General features: G+C 45.9%; 1 protein-coding gene across 1 annotated transcript in view; it reads left to right on the top strand.

The window, feature by feature from the left end:
• The first annotated feature begins 2990 nt into the window (after positions 1 to 2990).
• TTLL11 (tubulin tyrosine ligase like 11) overlaps positions 2991 to 18171 on the top strand; it is a 749536-nt gene continuing 734355 nt past the window's right edge. The window contains exon 1 of the mRNA XM_085613706.1: positions 2991 to 3707. Coding sequence (XP_085469832.1) covers positions 3126 to 3707 — 582 coding nt within the window. The 5' untranslated portion in view covers positions 2991 to 3125. The remainder of the gene's footprint in view (positions 3708 to 18171) is intronic.

Here is an 18171-nt window from a genome sequence, read left to right as displayed (position 1 = left end):
AGGTTTGGTCCTGTAGGTCTCAAACAGGTTTCGCATGCCCAGTTTGGATGCAGGAAGCAGGAGTGTGTGGACAGAGTGTTGGGCTGGTCTGTGCTGGCACATTTCCTTTCACTGGGAGCATGGGGGACAGCTAGTGCGTAGGTCCACGGGAAGGGCCTAGCCAGGATCTGAACATGTAGAACTTGTGCTTGAGGGTAACAGGCATGGGTAAAGGGCACGTGTGGACAATCCTGTACCTGCTTGCAGGGGTTTGCAAGTGGGTCGGTGTGTGGAAGGGGAGGTGAGGGGTGAAGTGCATAGTACTGGAGCAATCCGAAAAAGGCCGTCCTGGAGCCCCCTCCCCATCGGCACTGGAGGGCCGGTGTTGACAAGAGTCCACAGCCCTCTGTATTAATGTTGGATTCTGTATTGTACCGAGGGCATGCAGTGCACTCTCTTTATGAAGCGCATGTGGCCCACTTTGCACATTAAAGACAGGTGGTAAAGCTGTGCCTGAATGACAGGTGGCAAACCCCTAGCATTAAAGACAGGTGAGGCGGTCTCTTCATTCGGGACAGATAACAGAGAGGCAAAGTCTGCACTAAGGAAAGCAGCAATTACCTGGTCTCTGGAGAGGCGCGTGATTGTCTGTATGAAGGAAATACTGCAAAGCCAAGGATTAAGAAGGCGCCACTTGCTAATGACTGGTGCATATTCACTCTGTCGCAGACAGATGGCACATGCTCTGCATTAATCATAGGTGGGATAGTCTCTGTCTTAAGAGCACTGTCTCAATAACAGACAAAAGGACCTATGTAATAAGAACACGAGGCGCAGCCTGTGCATTAAGACATTAAGACAGGTGGGGCATTCTCAGAATTAAGGTCGGATTAACGTTCTTTTTCTTAGTTCTTGTCTGTGGCCTTAGTCAGACACCAACCTCTTGATCTACTCTTCTCTCCATTCCTTCTCATGCTTCCTGCTGCCCATTTGACTCTCTCTTTCTCTCTCCCCCAATCAGTTCTTGCCTTCTGCTTTCCTGCTGGTTTTAACCATTCATACTAAATGTTTATTTAAAGTCTGTCTTTAAGCCTTCTTGCTGGTTAACATTTTCTCTGTGATAGAGACGTATTTGACTTCCTCTAGTTATACGTAAAGAGTGCTGAGTATTCTTTAAAAGAATGCATAAAAAGATATATAATAAGGGCTTGCGGACAGTCTCAGTATTAACCACATACCTGCTAGATGGCCAAATGTTAGGAGGGCTCCTTTCCTGGTTTTTCAGCCAACAGAAGTCAAGATGAAGGAACGAGCAGACCCATGCCTAGAGTGGATCATCTCAAACTGCAAATCTCAACCAGAGCCGTGATGTTGGCTGAAAACACTGGACTGGCTGGAGGTCACTTTCATGGCATGTAACATGTTTGCAGAATTTCCCGGTAGCAACTTTGATTGTGAGCGAGATTCACACATAGAAGATGGATAGAGCTCAAACTGGGTCGGAAGGTCTAGAACTTGACCTCCGTGTGTTGCTTTCCCTAAAGTTCTGCTATGTGCAAAGCAGCCCCTTACAGCTGAAGCCGCCACACACACATGCCCCCGCCCCACAGCGTCTTTATATCTAGGAGGGTCGAAATGCTCTGCTGGCAGACCTGTGTGCCACAGATCTGAGGAAATATATTTTAGATATGAATTTAGATAACTAGATAAGTTATTTATTTGTTTTATTGTACGTTGATCGTGTGTTTATTTAAGTAATATTTATGTGAGTTGCAAATTGCATTCATTTTGAACATCTTGTTTTTCCATTGCAGAGGAAATTGATATCAAAGCTTATTATGCCACATCACTTTTTGGGAAGAAGCCAAACTTGTGAATTAGTATTCGTCTCTAATAATTAAAAGAAAAACCTCAGATCGAGGTGGGTATTTCAATGCTTGAAGTGGAAACATAAAGGTGCGGTTACTCGCTATTCCATAGTGTGTCTCTGCTACTGAGAAGTGCCAGATATCCCCCATTCAAAGGACTGCACTAGTGTTGACAAGTGATCGTACTTTCCCTTTCAAAACAGTGACGTGCAGGTACTCACCATCTGACAGCACCTGCATATGTATAGCACTAGTCTTCCTGAAATCTGTGTGCCGTATACAGGTTGCAGGTACTATCCACACATGGTGGATTCAGGTTCTCATGCTTTTAACTATGACAACAGTAGTGAGTGGTACCACTAAGTTGCTTAATTGTAGAACGGGCTACTGAAATTATGTGGTTCTGCAGCTATGGCATTTTCTGCATGATTGTGGGTTTTCTGCATTTCTCACAAAATCCTTAATTGACTGCCTAATTCTCAGATTGTATAGCTCAAACAGATCAAACGTTACTAAAATGCAAGACACGCCCAGCTGCACAATAGCAGACCCTCCAAAAATGTTAATAGGCCACCTTTAAATTGCTCATTACTGTACATAGATGTTAAACTGGTAATAACTAGGTATAACATTTGCCCAGAGAGAATTAACGGGTGTAAAAGAACTAAATAGCAAAATTATACTGGCACGCAAAATGCCACATTATGCCACATAATTTGCCTTTTTCTTATCGCATAACTGATTAAAACCATGACTCATAATTTGATAATTGTCATATAATTCAAGTGGCCCTGATTATTACACCTGAACTGCCAGCACAATAAAATAGTAGGGAGCACTGTCTAAAAATCAGTTATCAATACTTTGCACATAGTTGAACACTTACAGATTATACATTATTAGTTAGTTTGATTTTATTATGTCATTTTAACCAAATGTTCAATCTCTGCTCCAAGGGCATCACTCCATCCAGTGGGCATTGTCTGAGCTCATGCTTGAGGTCAGCTTTAAAGCAATGACACCCTAAAAATCTTGCTGGGAAGTGTCAGTGCCCATCCAGGGCAGCTGGGCCTTTAAGGGGCGGGGCCGATGGATGTCAAAGGCGCCCTATGGAGGGGCTTGGAATTCTGTCCCTCCCGGGCTCCCGTGCGTTGCGCTGTCAACCAGACCCAAACAATCATGGCGCCAGCAGCGTGATGGAGCCCGCAGTCCTGCCTGCCCTGCCTGCCCGGTGATGCCGCGGGAGCCCCGGCGAGGAGATCACGGGCGGCCCCGGCCATGAGCGCGCACTTCGAGCGGGCGATCCGCGGCCTGAAGGCACGCGAGCCGCGGGTAGAGCCGGGGCCGCCCTCCCTGGAGCGGGCAAAGTGCAGATCGGTCCCCATGGAAGTGCAGCGGGGTCAGCCCGGAGGGCAGGCGCCGGCCGCCGGGGAGGGGCTGCGGGGACAGAAGGTGCCGGCTCCCGGGGAGCAACAGGGCCAAAACCCTGGGGGACAGATACCGGTCCCCGGGGAGGTGGTGCAGGGGAAGAAAATACCGGTTCCCGGGGAGGGGCAGAATGCAGGCTCCGGGGGGCAGGCACCGATGCTAGGGGTCGGAGACAGCGAGCATCTGCCCACCGTGGACGGGACACCCCAGCGGAGCCCCGGAGCCCCCTCCACGCAGCCTCTCGGCACCCCTCTATCCGAGAAGAGGAGGGGTCCCCGGTTCCTACCGCACAGGAGGTTCCCCGGCCAGAGGAAGGAGGAGACAAGCCGGGGCTCGAGGCGAGGCAGGAGGACCGTCACCGTGGACAGCTCCAAAGCCAAGACTTCCCTGGAAGCGCTGAGAACCAGCATCAAGGAGCTCTGCTGGAGGGAGGTAAGAAGAGGCAGGTCCGCGTCCCCCCTTGTTTTTGCTTGCAACCCTACTGCATCACTACAGTAAAAACTGAGCTTCCCTGGCACAGCACAGAGTGAGCAGAACTTGTCATCGATACATTCTGTTTGGCACATCACAGTCTTACCATAGTCGGCGCCACACCTACCCGATGTCTGAGTCAGTTTAATTTGACCCGAACATGTAATTGCTGCCCTCTGGCTGATCCAGATCTGGGCTTGCAGATACCATCCTCTGCCTGGCGCACCGCAGAGTAACCAGAGCCTGTCCTTGTTACCAGTTGCCTGGCACAGGGCAGGGTGACGAGAGCCGGTCATCTTTATCTGCTGCTTGGCACAGACTTGCCGGTGCCACACCTATCCCTTTGCCTGAGTCGGTATAATGTGACCCAAGCCTGTTATTGCTGCCCTGTGGCTGGCGCAGATCTGGCCTTCGGATGCAATCCTCTGCCTGACCCACCACAGAGTGATCAGAGCATCCCATTGCTACCAACCTTTTGGTACAGCTTCAGGTGACTAGAGCCTATCATTGCTACTCTCTGCCTGTCCCAGATCCAGTATTACATATACATCTGCCAGGCACATCACAGGGTGGTCAGAGCATCTCATTGCTACCAGTTTCTTGGTACAGCTTTGGGTGACTAGAGCCTGTCATTGCTACCCTCCGCCTGGCACACCGCCGGGTGGTCAGAGCTCGCCATTGCTACCTTCCGCTTGGCACAGCACGGTCTTACCATAGTCTGTCATTGCTACCCTCTGTTTGGGCCAGTAGAGTGTAAGTGGAGCTTGTCATTGCTAACCTCTTCCTGGCCCAGACATGGGCTTGCAGATGACTTTTGACCAGACCCTTTCATTGCTACCGTCTGCCTGTTCAGATCTTAGCTTGCACATTACCGCCCTCTGCCTGGCACAGAACAGATTGGTCAGAGCTTCTCATTTCTACTGTTTACTTGCCACAGCACAGTGTGAACAAAACGTGTCCCAGATCAGGACTTGCATTTACTACTCTGCCCATCAGTGTCATCGGAGCCTCTCATTGCTGCCTTCTGCTTGTCACAACTCGGAGTGACCAGAGTCTTTCATTGCTACTCTCTGCCTGTCCCAGATCTGGGCTTGCATATACTACTCCGCCCAGCACAGGACATTATTAGGTTTTATTTCAGACACAACAACATCTGCCCAATTTTAAATATTCCTAAAAACCTAAATTACAGTATGATGGTAACGTTGATTTTCTTAGAAACTTGGAATACGGTATTGTCACTCATAACTTGATGGAGGGCTACTAGGTCCTGTACCCAGCGAGTAATGCAAACTGGGGTAGAGAGCGTTATTATTATTATTTATTATTAATGACGTTTTGTAGAGCACACAGCTACCCACGTGGGTTTCCCAGCGCTAGGCCAGCACAAGGTACGTTATTAGAACGATAGGTTGGTTTACTCAAACAGCCAGGTTTTCAGTTGTTTTCGAAGGATGGAGAGAGTTAGGCAGGATCTCAGCGACTGTGGCATTGTATTCCATAGTTTGGGTCCCAGGTAGGAGTAGGACCATGCATGGCCTACTAGACGTGTTCTTTCTGAACTAAACTGAAGCATGGTTGACGCTGGTAGATCGTAATAAGCGATGTGGTAGTTAGTGTGATGCCAGGTGTCTGAGGCACTTGGGGACAATGTTTGATCGTAGTTTGTGCATTTAGCACTGTGTTTTAAAGTAACATCACAGGGGAAGTAATCAAGTGGCCCCTACTAGATCCATTGGTTTCGCCATTTTACTGGGCCTCACACACACAGTTGCATTTCTTTAATGGGATCCAGCACTTTGACATGTTACATTTGTGACTTTCCTGGTGAAGGGGCTTGGGTTGCCGAACCGCACATAGACTCGATCCTATGAAGATTCATCCATGATCGAAGCCACTTGATTGTATACACCTGTTGAGATATTCTATGATGCATTGTATCAATGGAGAAACTATCCCTGCCGACCATCAGATGTGATCCTATGAGAAAAATGCCTACATTATTGTAAGATTTGTATCTAAACCATGAAATAGTATGACACCAATGCTGCATTTTTGAAATTGTATAATTTATTTCTTGATTATGTTATGTTCACGCAGATCAGAGGCAACTTTGTCATGAACTACTGCTTTTTAACTTGTTGTGTAATTGTACAGACACTGTATATCATTGATTTTAATTATTTTTATACAATAAAATAATATTTTAGCTTTGTCTCTAGTTGTACACCTGGCATTCTTAGTAATAAATTAGCAACTATCTCATTTAATGCTAAGTAAATAATTAGTTGCCTAGGGATTTGTATGTACAGTTGTAGTTTCCCTGCCCAGGGAACTAATATCAGCAGCATGGGGTCCTGATTTATATACTACTTTGTGCTGGGGGTGGCAGGCATCCAAGAATCTTTCTCAGCCATCTGAGCATTCCAAGGCAAGACACCGCTACTTTGGTGTAGTGGGTGTTCATTGACAGCCTGCTATCTATCCATACGCCCAGATTCTTGACAGCTGGCATTGGAGTGGGGCACATCCCAAGGATCTTAGGGCATAGATGAGGGCCCCACCATTGGTGTTGGTTTCCTACCACCAATATTTCGGTCTTGTCACCGTTCAATTTGAGATGGTTAGTATTCATCCAGGGCTGCACTTTTGACATGTAGGTATTTAAAAACAACAGTTGATGGACAGAATGCAGAATAATGTCATACATTCACCCCAGTACAGAGATCTGGGCCTAAATCAATCGTTTTTTTGCTCACCATGTCATTCCTGTTTGAACCCAGCCATATGCAAATCAGTCTTGACCCAGTGCCCAATGGGAACAGTCCAGCCCGAACTGCCAAGCCAGGTCCTCCCTGGACTGGAAACAAGCATCCTAGGACCGGTTTCGGGGTTTCACCCCTCTTCAGCCAGGATAGCTTGATTCCACTGGCATGGAGAGCACGGGACCCACGTCTGGGCATACCCGTCCCACTCGGGGTGACAAATGCAAAAGCAACAGTTGATGGACAGAATGCAGAACAATGTCATACATTCACCCCAGTACAGAGATCTGGGCCTAAATCCATCGTTTTTTTGCTCACCATGCCATTCCAGTTTGAACCCAGCCATATGCAAATCAGTCTTGACCCTGTGACTCATGGGAACAGTCCATCCCGAACTGCCAAGCCAGGTCCTCCCTGGACTGGAAACAAGCATCCTAGGACCGGTTTCGGGGTTTCACCCCTCTTCATCCAGGTTAGCTTGATTCACGTGGCATGGAGAGCAAGGGACCCATGTCTGGGCATACCCGTCCCACTCGGGGTGACAAATGCAACTTTGTTCGCCCTAAGTTGGCAGGGTATGCCCAGACGTGGTTCCCTTGCACACTTTGTCACTGGATTCAAGCTAGCCTGGCTAATGACGACTGATTAGCCAGAAACCGGTCCCAGGAGGCTTGTTTCTGGTCCAGGGAAGACATGGCTTGGCAGTTTGGGCTGGACTATTCCCATGAGGCACAGGGTCAGACTGATTTGCATATGGCCATGTCTGACCTGGGGTTGCGGAGTGAGCTAAAGAATGAGGATGGATTAAACCCAGATCAGTTGACTGGGGGTGAGTGCTTGCATTGTTCAACACTCCGTCCATCATCCCCTTGGGTTAGCTATGTAGGTATTTAAGACTTCTGCATTCTGGCTTTCCTGGGCTATCAGAGAGACCACGATCTGGGTTTCGTCCGCGTATCTGAACAGAGTCAGACCACAGCTCTCTAATGTCATCCAGAGGACGTACATGCACATTAAACATAGTAGGGCTAAGGGTCAATCCCTGCGGTACCTCACAGGATAATGAATAAATCTGTGAGCATTGCTGTTTGGTATGAACTTGAAAACAGCGGTGTTGCAGAAAGGACTTGAACCATTGCAAGGCGATGCCACACACACCCATGTTGTCTAATCTCTGCAGTTAGAGGTTATGACTCACTGTGTCAAAGACAGTACGTAGGTCCAATAAAATCAGAGCAGCGGTATCAGCTCTTTCTAACTGTGCTTTAAGATTTTCTGTCATCCTAGTATGGCTGCCTCCATACTAAGACCAGCTCTAAAGCCTGACTGGGACGGGTGGAGAAGATCATTTGACTCAACAAACATTGTAAGCTGGTCATTTAAGTGTTTTTCCAAGATAGAGGTCATTATTGGAAGAAGGGAGATAGGGTTGTAGTTTACCCACTTGGCACAATCTAAGTTTGGCTTGTTCAATAATGGTCTAACCATTGTGTGCTTCCATGCCTTGGGAACATACCGTTCCCTTAGAGAGGTATTCAGATGCTGTGTTAGAAGTTCCAACACCTGTGGGTCCAGCGTACCCAAAAACAAAGGAGGTAGCGGGTTATGAGGTTTAATAATTGTGTCTTAGAGGTACAGCATTTTTTGTGATAGCTCATCAGCGCTATTTTATAAGCCGTTTTAACACGTTCAGCATATGATTTCTGCCAAATTCTTTCTAGGTGTTAACACTTTCTTTTATCTTTGTGCACTGCTTCACTAAACAATGGTGCTAGAGGAGGCATTCTGTGATGTGTGACTTGGGTCAAAGGTTGTAAGACATCAATAGAGGATCAGAGCCAATCATGAATGATAGTCCATTCTGCTTCCACCAAATGACTTGTGGTTGCGTTACTAGTCTTTAACCTACAGCTCATATCAATTTTGGAGAATTTCCTCAGTATTATGGATATGTCACGTTTTTGCAGTGCTAGGTGGCCTGACCACACCATGGGAATTTGGGATTCAGGTTGAATGCTCTTTAAATGTGAAAACAGGGGGTCTAGCAAATGGCCTGCTACTATGTGTGGGCATAACGTTAACAAGCTTCATTTCTAAGGTTCCGAGATCCTCTATAATTGTTGTCGCTATGTTACACTCATTGCTATCAAAATGAATGTTGAAGTCCCCTACTATTGTGAAATGAGCTTATTTCAGTATATATGGCGACTAAGACATGGGTGCACAAATTACCCACTGGTTTCGGGGGGAATACATTAAGGATCCTGACAAAGCAAAGTTGTTTGGTAGTGATAGGGAGGACACAAATCCCTCGCAGTCAGGGATCTCTAAGTTCACCATTTTGCAATGGTATAGGGATTTACAAATGATCGCAATCCCCTTCCCCGCCCTATGCTAATGATCCAGTCCGATCATACTATATGCTGTGAGTAGGGCGGCAATTCTGTCTAGAACAGAGGCTTCATTAAGCCAAGTTTCAGTCTGAAAAAGAGTGTCCGGATTATGGTCAGCTAGGAAGTCAAAAATTTCTCTTTGGTGCTTTACCAGGGAGCGTTATTTAATACTAAAGAATTGGCATTAAGCTGGTTCTATCTTGTGTATACTAACTTTTGGTTTAGGACCTGGCATCAACTTTTTAGCTTCATGAGGCCTATGTTTTATTCAGGAAGTCACATCTATCCTGGTTGGCACTTAGGTCAATAGAGGAGAGACAGGTAGCTAGTGTACCGGGACAGAGAGCAAGTAGGCATGATGCTGAATACACTAACCTGTCTGGCGCAGGAGGGCCATAGTTCCTATCCCCTGGTTCCATTTGGGCATGGACAGGTGTAGTAGACAGGCTTGCCTCTGGCGCCCCTTCTTCTCCAGTAGCACGCCCTCTTGGCGCGCCCGCTGCGCATCCGTGCTACGGACGTGCTTAAATGCACCTGGCAGGGGTGTGAGACAGTCTCCCTGATAGACTAGAGCGCTAATCGCTCTACATGAGACAGACCTCCAAAATCCCCCTCCCCAGATGTCAATTATTACAGTAAAATCACAACGTGAGATCAGTCTTAAAAAGATTTAAAAAAATAATTTTGCAATATTTTGATTTGATTTCCATTTGGACAGTACAACTAGCACTTGAAAAAATGAGGTGCTCCTTGTTCCCCCAACCAATTTAGATTCACAGTACAGTGAATTTGTGCAGGCAGTTGGCACTGAGTTGTATTCTTCCCGCAGGACATGTCTGAAGTAAATACACAGCCAGTTGGTGTTGCTCTGGTACCATACCTAACCATACTAGTGAAAATAAATCTTTTAAGGTGCTAGATCTGTGTGTTATATCTATACACTCGCCCCATTGGCTGTTTGGGTGTGAATCCTTTTGCCTTCAATCAAGTTTTTGAACTGCAATGGAAAAGGGAATATTATACCTCTCCCTTAGCATGCTGCTTGTTGCTCCTTCATGCCCCTTCTCTTGAATATGCGTTTCTGGTCCTTAAAAATGGACCACGGACTTGTATGTTAATTATTGGGCTGAAGCCCAACTGACATATGTGAAACACATATTGCCTCACAGGCTAATCTGTTGGCCTTTTGCGGCTCCTTCCTTTCCGTTTCCACTTTCCCTCTGTCTGTCCTGTCTATATCCTGCCTGTCCATTGAAAACAGCCCGCAGTGCGCTCTGCACTGTGTCAGTGTCATCCACTGCTTGGCCCCTGAGTACCATCATAAGAGTGGCTCAGTAAACTGCAACAGTCTGTCTTCCAATGCCACTCTGACGGGCATACGACATTGAGTACTAAAGCGTGTCAGTACCACATCTACCAGATGGTACATTCATGAGAAGTTGAGCCTCTCCCTGGCACTGTTTAGTGAGACAAGAGCCTGCAAAAACCAACCACTGCATGGCATAGAACCGTGAAAATGGCGGCCTACTGATGGTGCTCACCGCCTGATGGATTACAGTACGACATTACGTTTGTTAATTATACCAGTTTCCTTCTAGTCTTGTGCATTGAAGTCCCGAGCCTTACCTTGACAAAGTTTGGCTCTCACAGCGCAGTGCAAGCTAGAGCATCTCAATACCTTTCGGATCAGAACCAGCCAATGCTGCCCTCTTCATGACACTATTCAACGAAGATTAATGTGACCATGCCACCCGTTGCCCGCCGTAGTATAGTGATGACTTCACCTGTCATAGCCTCCAATGGGCAACGTACAATAATATCAGCACTTGTCGGTATCGCCCTCTGCCTGGGATCGCGTAGTGGGGTTTGATCTGCCAGTGCCACCGTCTACTTTGCACTGTATGGTCAGTATTGCCTTCCTATGTTACTGCAGAGTGAGACCAAGAGACAGCGTGCTCAACCCCATAAATTCCATTGCACAGGGAGGACTTTAATGTGCACAGTCACCCTCCTGATAATATCCCATAAAGCAGTTCGCCACTCACTGTAATTAGTTATCTGGTTAGTCACCTTTATTAGAATAAAACACACACTACATAACCGCATCTTTTTCACTTGTGAATATGATTTAGACCGACCATAAGACCAACACTGAAGAGATCTCTCGTCCAGCACAACTCTGTGCAAAACCATCTTGGATGACGGAAGACCTTTCCATTGAGTGGAGTGTGGCCATCATCCTGGGATTCAACACCTTTCCTGTGCCTCTTCAAGAACGTCTCCCACGGTTGAATTCTTCTTTATGTCCCATCTAGAGGGCTTAGAAGGGGCTCCTAGCTGCATAATGTGCTTTAAGAGAACAAACAATAAAAACCATTTGTGTGTAATGTACGGATCAAATCTTTTCCTATATCAAGGTACCAGCACAACTTTTGAAATCAAATAAAAATAGAACATTTGGAGGACACAGCCATTCTCCGTTCCCATCTTCATGTTGCTTCTCCGGCAGGAACAGTGCAGCAGTTTGTAGACCTTGGTTAAATGGTGTTGTTGTTCTTTTCACCTGTTCTTGAGTGGGTCAAATAAACAAGCTTGCATGCCAGGAAGGGAGGAGCAGTCCAGAGGGCACTTACCATCGGTTCCTTATTAAATTAAAATGGAGGCGAATATCTTTTTTTAGGAGGTCTGGCTCCCGAACGAGAGGGATTCTTAAGTCCTCTATCGCCCTTATCGCCTTCCAGATGTTTATTTTCTGTCCAGGCCCCAATAGAGGCCTGCCTTGTTGATTGGAGCCTGGCTTGCTAGAGATTCTCAACTCCTAATGTTACTTTTAGCCCAGGTTTGTGGTCTTCTTCTTCTTCTGCTAGTCATGCAGCTTCTGATTCCAGGCACTGCTAAACCCATCACCACAACCCTGGTGTCTTATCTTGTGGAGAAGTGTGGCTCAGGGGTTAGAGGCGGCAGACCCGGAAGCTGAGATCGGTCCTGGACCAGGGTTCAATTCCCCGCCTCGGCGGGTCTTGGGCTAAAAATTCCACGGACTCGATAATTCTCGCCCCGGTGCCTCCTCGACTCACGGGTTCACACTCTGCGACTCTGGGCAATAGCTTGCTTAATCTCCACAAGGGCCCCTGCGGCGGGATGCCTGACTTTCACCTTGTGGATACCCTGCTATCTCACAGGGGAATACCAGGACGGGTTCCCTAAGCAAGCGCCGGGAAACCCACTGCGGGTAGCTGTGCGCTATATAAGCTCAACTACATTTACATTTACATTTATCTGTAAACACTAAAACCTTTTAGCCCACCATCGGGTTTCCTCTCAAATCTGTGCAGCGCTGTATTTAGATTAGTTCAGCAGAGGACCGGCTCAGAGAAATGGACTTTTAGTTTTAAAAAAAAAATCGGTCTAGAGTACATTGGCTGGTTTATCAATACAATTCGAAACGTGTTCCAGAGGCAGCAACATACAAAGGTGCTGCTGCAAAGATGCTTCAATAGAAAAGATCACTTTCTCTTCCACATGCGTAGGATTCTCACATATGTGACCGACCGGTCCCGGACAGTGCATAGAAGTCATCCTGAGCAGGGTTTCGTGCAGGGGTGGCGTGCTCAGGACTTTAGCTGACAGATTGCTGATCCAACCCTTCCCTAAACGGCTTAGAAGTGATCCGCACTCTTGGGCGTCGTCAGCTTTGATGGCAGCTAAGGCGGCATCTGCTGTCTAATCAGTCGGGCATGGAACCGCCTGCTTAAGCATTATAAGTTACTCGGGGACTTGGCAGAATGGGCAGAGAGGGCAAGAGGGACGGTTCATGAGGACATGTACAATATAACCTTGATTGCATGCAATTGTTTGCGGCTAGCCGTGCATCCTGCGACTGACAAACATACTGTAAACCTTTTCATGTCAGAGCAGGAAGAAGGATTTCAGCTGGTCTTTCCACTCCATTACTGAGAAACTCTTGAGTGCTTTTGGTTGGAGTGCTTTTCATATGGCTTTGTTCTTTTCCGCTTCTTAATAGACATTTCTGTCCATCTACACTCTGTATTGATCATCTACACTCTGTATTGATTGTTCAGTTTTATGCCTCTCACATTAACTGTTGTGTTACCAAAGACAGGGATGCTCTGCAAAGGAAGGCAACTGCCTCTACCTACCTAAAGTCTTTTAATCCGAGCACAATAAATGTATGCAAAGAGGCAGACCATAGAGTCAAGTGTTGAACAGGAGCGGGTGTGAGCTGAGGGGGTGCATGGGTCTGCCCATGCTCTCTGGGGTGGCACCCAGATAGCAGGTGGTGGTAGAGCAGAACAGGGTACACAACTACAAAAAAAGGTCATTGGAGTGAGATATACAGCCAGAAGGGGTGAAGGGACTGTGGACATGGGTCTTACTTACTCACTGTCCTTGCACGCTAAAAGTTAAGGCAGTCTTAGCGTATCGATATGTTCTTTGGATATCCAGCTCTTAACCCACGCTTTGGATGCTGCTGGAGAACTAGAAAGAGCTTCTGCACAGAGGTCTTGCTGTTGTTGAGTACTTCCATCATATTAACATAGCTTGACTAGTGCCTCATGTCTTTGTGATGTCTTCTGCCCCAGTGCTTAATTTGTAAAATATTAAGTGCCAGGGCTCTGACCAGGAGGCCACTGCAGCTTGCACCATCCATTGCCCCTGTCATCTCTGCCAAAACACCTACTAACCATCTCTCTCGCATGTACTTGCGACAGTTCAGATTATTCCAGGTCCCCAAAGCTAAAAGGAATGTCTGGGGAGGTAATTTTTTAAATGTATTTTGTTTCCCTAAACAGCTCTTATACTTCTCCCCTCTAAACTACATGAGCAGCACCACCTTGTAGCAGACTGCCCTAAGTGTGGTGTTGATAATTAGGTGCCGGTGCCGAGCACCGGAAACCAATTAAGTGCCGGTGCCGAGCACCAGAAAGCTCCGGCTCAAATTACGCACTGTTCTGACCTGATTGATGACTGCAATGAGCAGGAATTATTGAACCAGTTTTCTGATTGTTTGTTTTGTTGAGATTTGATGACGAGTTTAGAAATTGATATCTCAGATTGTTTCAATGCTAGCACTGAAGGCTATACACCGGTTATTCTTCTATAGAAGCATTATGGGAAATAGTTGCAACCATAAGGCACTCACTGGCATAATAGTGGCCCTTCGCTGGTATTCTGTGGGCATTTTTGCCTACATTCTGGCATAGTAGAGGTTCATCCGAGCCACATTGAGGGCATGTTTGCGACATTCTGGAGGCTCAGTCTGGGCGTATTGAGGTCATTCTTGATAAAAGACTATTTATCGCTGGCATAGCAGTGGCCCATCCTCAAGTTACTCATCATTTATGGTTTAATTCTTGCAATTTCTGGCATAATGGTACAGGAGGGTCAGGGCAGAGGAGATGGGTCAGCATGGTAGTGGGTGCTGGACAATTGTAGGCTTGCCCTACCTCCTTACAGCAGCTTGCACATCAGCACCTGCCACCTGCTTTTCAAGGTGGAGGTAACATCTGCAAAGCTGCAGAGGTTACAGGCCCTGGAATGAACATGCCATAGATGCGCACGGTGAATGGCAGTGTGCATTATTTAGTTATCTGCAGTACGTCTCTTAACCACGAAACTCTCAGCTCTTTCCCAACCTGAAAGCAGCCGCTTTAAGTATTAAAAAAAGATTCCATAGCCCATCAGCTATACTTCATCTTATTTAAATTGCTGCCAATTTTCTGCCTGGCAGCACTTTGAAGTAATTCATGGCTGCATGGCCTTGTTTTTCTTCACAGAGCTTCAGTAAATCTGCAGCCTGCTTTCGATCCATGTCTTCCGTTGGAGCTGTCTCTCGCTCTACGCGTTAGGCAAGACACTCAAGAAAAAAATAGATTTCTGTTTTTATTTTAAAACAATAATCTAATTACAATTCGAACAAGAAGGCAGTTATAATATGTACACGTGAAAGTGCTTATGAGGTGAGGGACAATGATGGTGGTGACTGTGGAGCCGGAGACGGTATTGGATCTGGGGTACACCGAGGATGTACCGTTTAACATCAGTTAGGTTCATGGCGATGTGACGAGCGTAGGAATTGAGAGAACCTAAAATAACAACACATCTAGTCTCCATGTGTCTTTTCATGTAAGTCATTCACTGGTAGTGTCCTCAAACTAAGAAACAAATCAGTCAGCTACATGCACAACAAGACCAATGTCAGGCAAACACAGTGTGTAGCAGCGACCCCTGTTGGATCCCACAGTGCCGGCCAGTTTACCGAGGAGTTGCCTCATGGTTGTCTTCAAAGGTAGCCAATGACTGCTACCGAATCACCAAGCGGTTTAAATACACATTAGTCTTCAAGCTCAGCTTAGTTGATCAAGAGCGAGGCTGTATGCGTTGTTGATGCTGAACACGCCAGCATTGTACAAACAGCTTGTCCGCTTCTTGAATGCCACCACGAAGGTAATAACGTTACCTTCAATACATAAGATCCTCTGCCAATAGAACCCTTTCCTAAGCCATATTGAGATATGGAAGAGATACATTGACGATGTATTAGTGATCTGGGAAGGAGAAGAGGCGGATGCAATCCGTTTCCTTTCCTGGCTTGATGCATAAGACCCTTTTCTGAAATTTACCAAGACTATGATCAGAACAAATTTAGTCTTCTTAGATCAAAACATTGCAGAAAACCATGGTTTCCTGAAGACTACAACCCATGAAAAGCCTACAGCGAAGAACTGCCTCCTCCGATATTACAGTTTTCATCCAAGGCACCTGAAAGAGAACCTCCCTTTTAGACAGTTCTTAAGGATTAGGAGAAACGGTACAGATCTGAGCTACAAGACACAGGCACACCGCCTAGCTCACAAACTTGAAGCCTGAGACTATGAAGTTGGTGTCAAGCACAAATAAATGGGCACAAAATAATAACCAAGATGCCCTCCTGGAACCCCGGCCCCAGAAAGACAAAGATGAGAGAACAATATGTAATACCAACTACAACATTGCATCCAATCCAGTAACCAAGATCATCCAGCAGCCCTGGAGCATATTGAATCGTGGATCTTTATGCATTCCACGCCCCATCTTCTGTCATAGACGGGGAAAGAGTCTAACAGACATTTTGGTACCCACACACCCACGTAGAAACACTACATCTAACACACATGGCACAGTTATACCTTCCATGGGCCACTACCAATATGGCACCTGCAGTGCCTGCCTCCTAGCCATCAAAAAAACCCAATGTCTTTCAACAATCAGATGATTTGGCAACTAAGAAACTTTACGAATTTTAACACACAACGGGTAGTATACCTTATAACCTGCCCCAGCAACTTACCTTACATTCTGTGGGGATGACAACCAGGAAGGTTAAGAGCAGAATATGGGAACACCGCAGTAATTTAAGGTGCCGTCGCACACCCACAAAAATGTCATTGCAATATTTAGAAATGAAACATACTGCTCATGATTTCCAATGGGTGGTCCTTGAACTCATTAGAGACCCTCTAAATTCTGAACAAAGACTTTGTGAACGAGAACAACGCTGGGTGTTCAAATTGAAAACCCATATCAAATGTCTGAATGACAACAACTCGTGGGGCTATTTCATTCAGCAATAACCACCCCACTGGCCGTTCCCATAAGTGGAATAAGATATCCATCTGATGCCCACTGATCCGTGTATCGTTCTTTGTTCTACCAAACATCTGCTAGCATTGATTATGCTCACCCTCCACAATCTTCACTTAATAGCACAATAATAAAAGACTGCCTCAAAACCAACTTCATTTTCCCCTCTCTATCCCTCTTATTTTCTCATAAAATGAACGAGAATGTATTTAATATGTAGACTTCTCAATGAAACAATATATACATTTATGATGTATATTTCTCTTTTTTCTTCCGTTTAAAAAAACATATTTTAGACCTTTAATGTACTAATCTTTTTTCAAATGGGCAAGTTATATTCAGTCAGTTATCTTCACAGTAATTCTTTACTTTTCACTTTCACTAGATGTGCTCACTTGGCAGTGTATACCTCACAGGGAAGTGCTCACAACAATGCAGTGTCTGTATACAAAGCAATACGTATGACGCAAGTGGCTAGAGAATCTAACTCTCCGTTTTATGTCCCTAACAGATAGTCAGGGAACAAAACCTAGTTAGGTGGTAAATATATATTTTTAAAACTTTTTTGGCATGCAAATAGTGTACACAAAATTAAGTAACAAAGGAGGAGAACCAGGGAACTGGATTCCGTAGGTCCTGGAGAAAGACCTAATTAGAGGTACGGCTTGAAACATGTTAACCTGTAGGAAGTTCGTATCATCATTTACTTTTTTCCTACACCCCCCCCCCCCCCTATCTTTTTAACCATACCGACTGGAGGTAGGAATAAAATATGGTATAGCTACCAGCTAGGTATTTTTGAAACTATATCACCACCCCCACTCCCCCCTCATTAAACACCCTCCTTTATCATTGAAAAAGACAATAGTGCTCCAACATAATTCTTAGGTCGCAGCACGCCCGATCCATAGAGTTTCAGGATGGACCCTGTGATGAAGCATGTCACCAAGGGGTAACCCTGGTGGGTGAGGGTTTTACAACAAAAACTCAGATTTTTTCTTTTCTGGTTGAGAGTTACTAATTATGTTCATGACAGTACCAGGTCTTACTATTTTTGGAATAAGTTACTAGTAGAGGCGGTTGAACCCAGCCCCCCTCCCCCCCCCCCCCTCTTTTTTATATTGGATCACCAAAGACAGCCATGTAGAGATGCTGGAAACCACTGACTCAATAAGTTAGTGATTGATGTGACTGGAGAGGCAGCAGGGTAGCAAGACCGATGCACTGAGTCTATTGTCACGAGCAGTCTGCGAGGAGTTATGCACATGAAGAGATCAAGAAGTCCTAAGCTTGCTCGTGATAGTTTTGAACACAAACATTTATAACCACAACATACTGAGGAGTAAAAAGGGTCTTTTTATTGAGGTCTCTTTGGTGGTGACTTGTACGCTCTTAGAGAACAGATCTTGTGTGTGTATATAAGGACAAGCCATCCGAGAGTGCAGAAAAGTAACAAGGTATGGAACTGTAATTGCAAACATTGTTTTAAAGAACACAAACGAGATAGCACTTTAACAATTCACAGACTGAAGTACATTTCTGTGTGTTGCCTGATGTCCCAGAGGGCTAAATTGTAATTCTGTAATACACCTACTGCAGCATGCTCCTATGCATCTGGATATC

Source organism: Triturus cristatus, chromosome 1_2, assembly GCF_964204655.1.
Source record: "Triturus cristatus chromosome 1_2, aTriCri1.1, whole genome shotgun sequence".
Lineage (NCBI taxonomy): Eukaryota > Metazoa > Chordata > Amphibia > Caudata > Salamandridae > Triturus > Triturus cristatus.
Note: the sequence above shows the minus strand (reverse complement) of the source record. Positions and strands in the feature narration are given on the sequence as shown.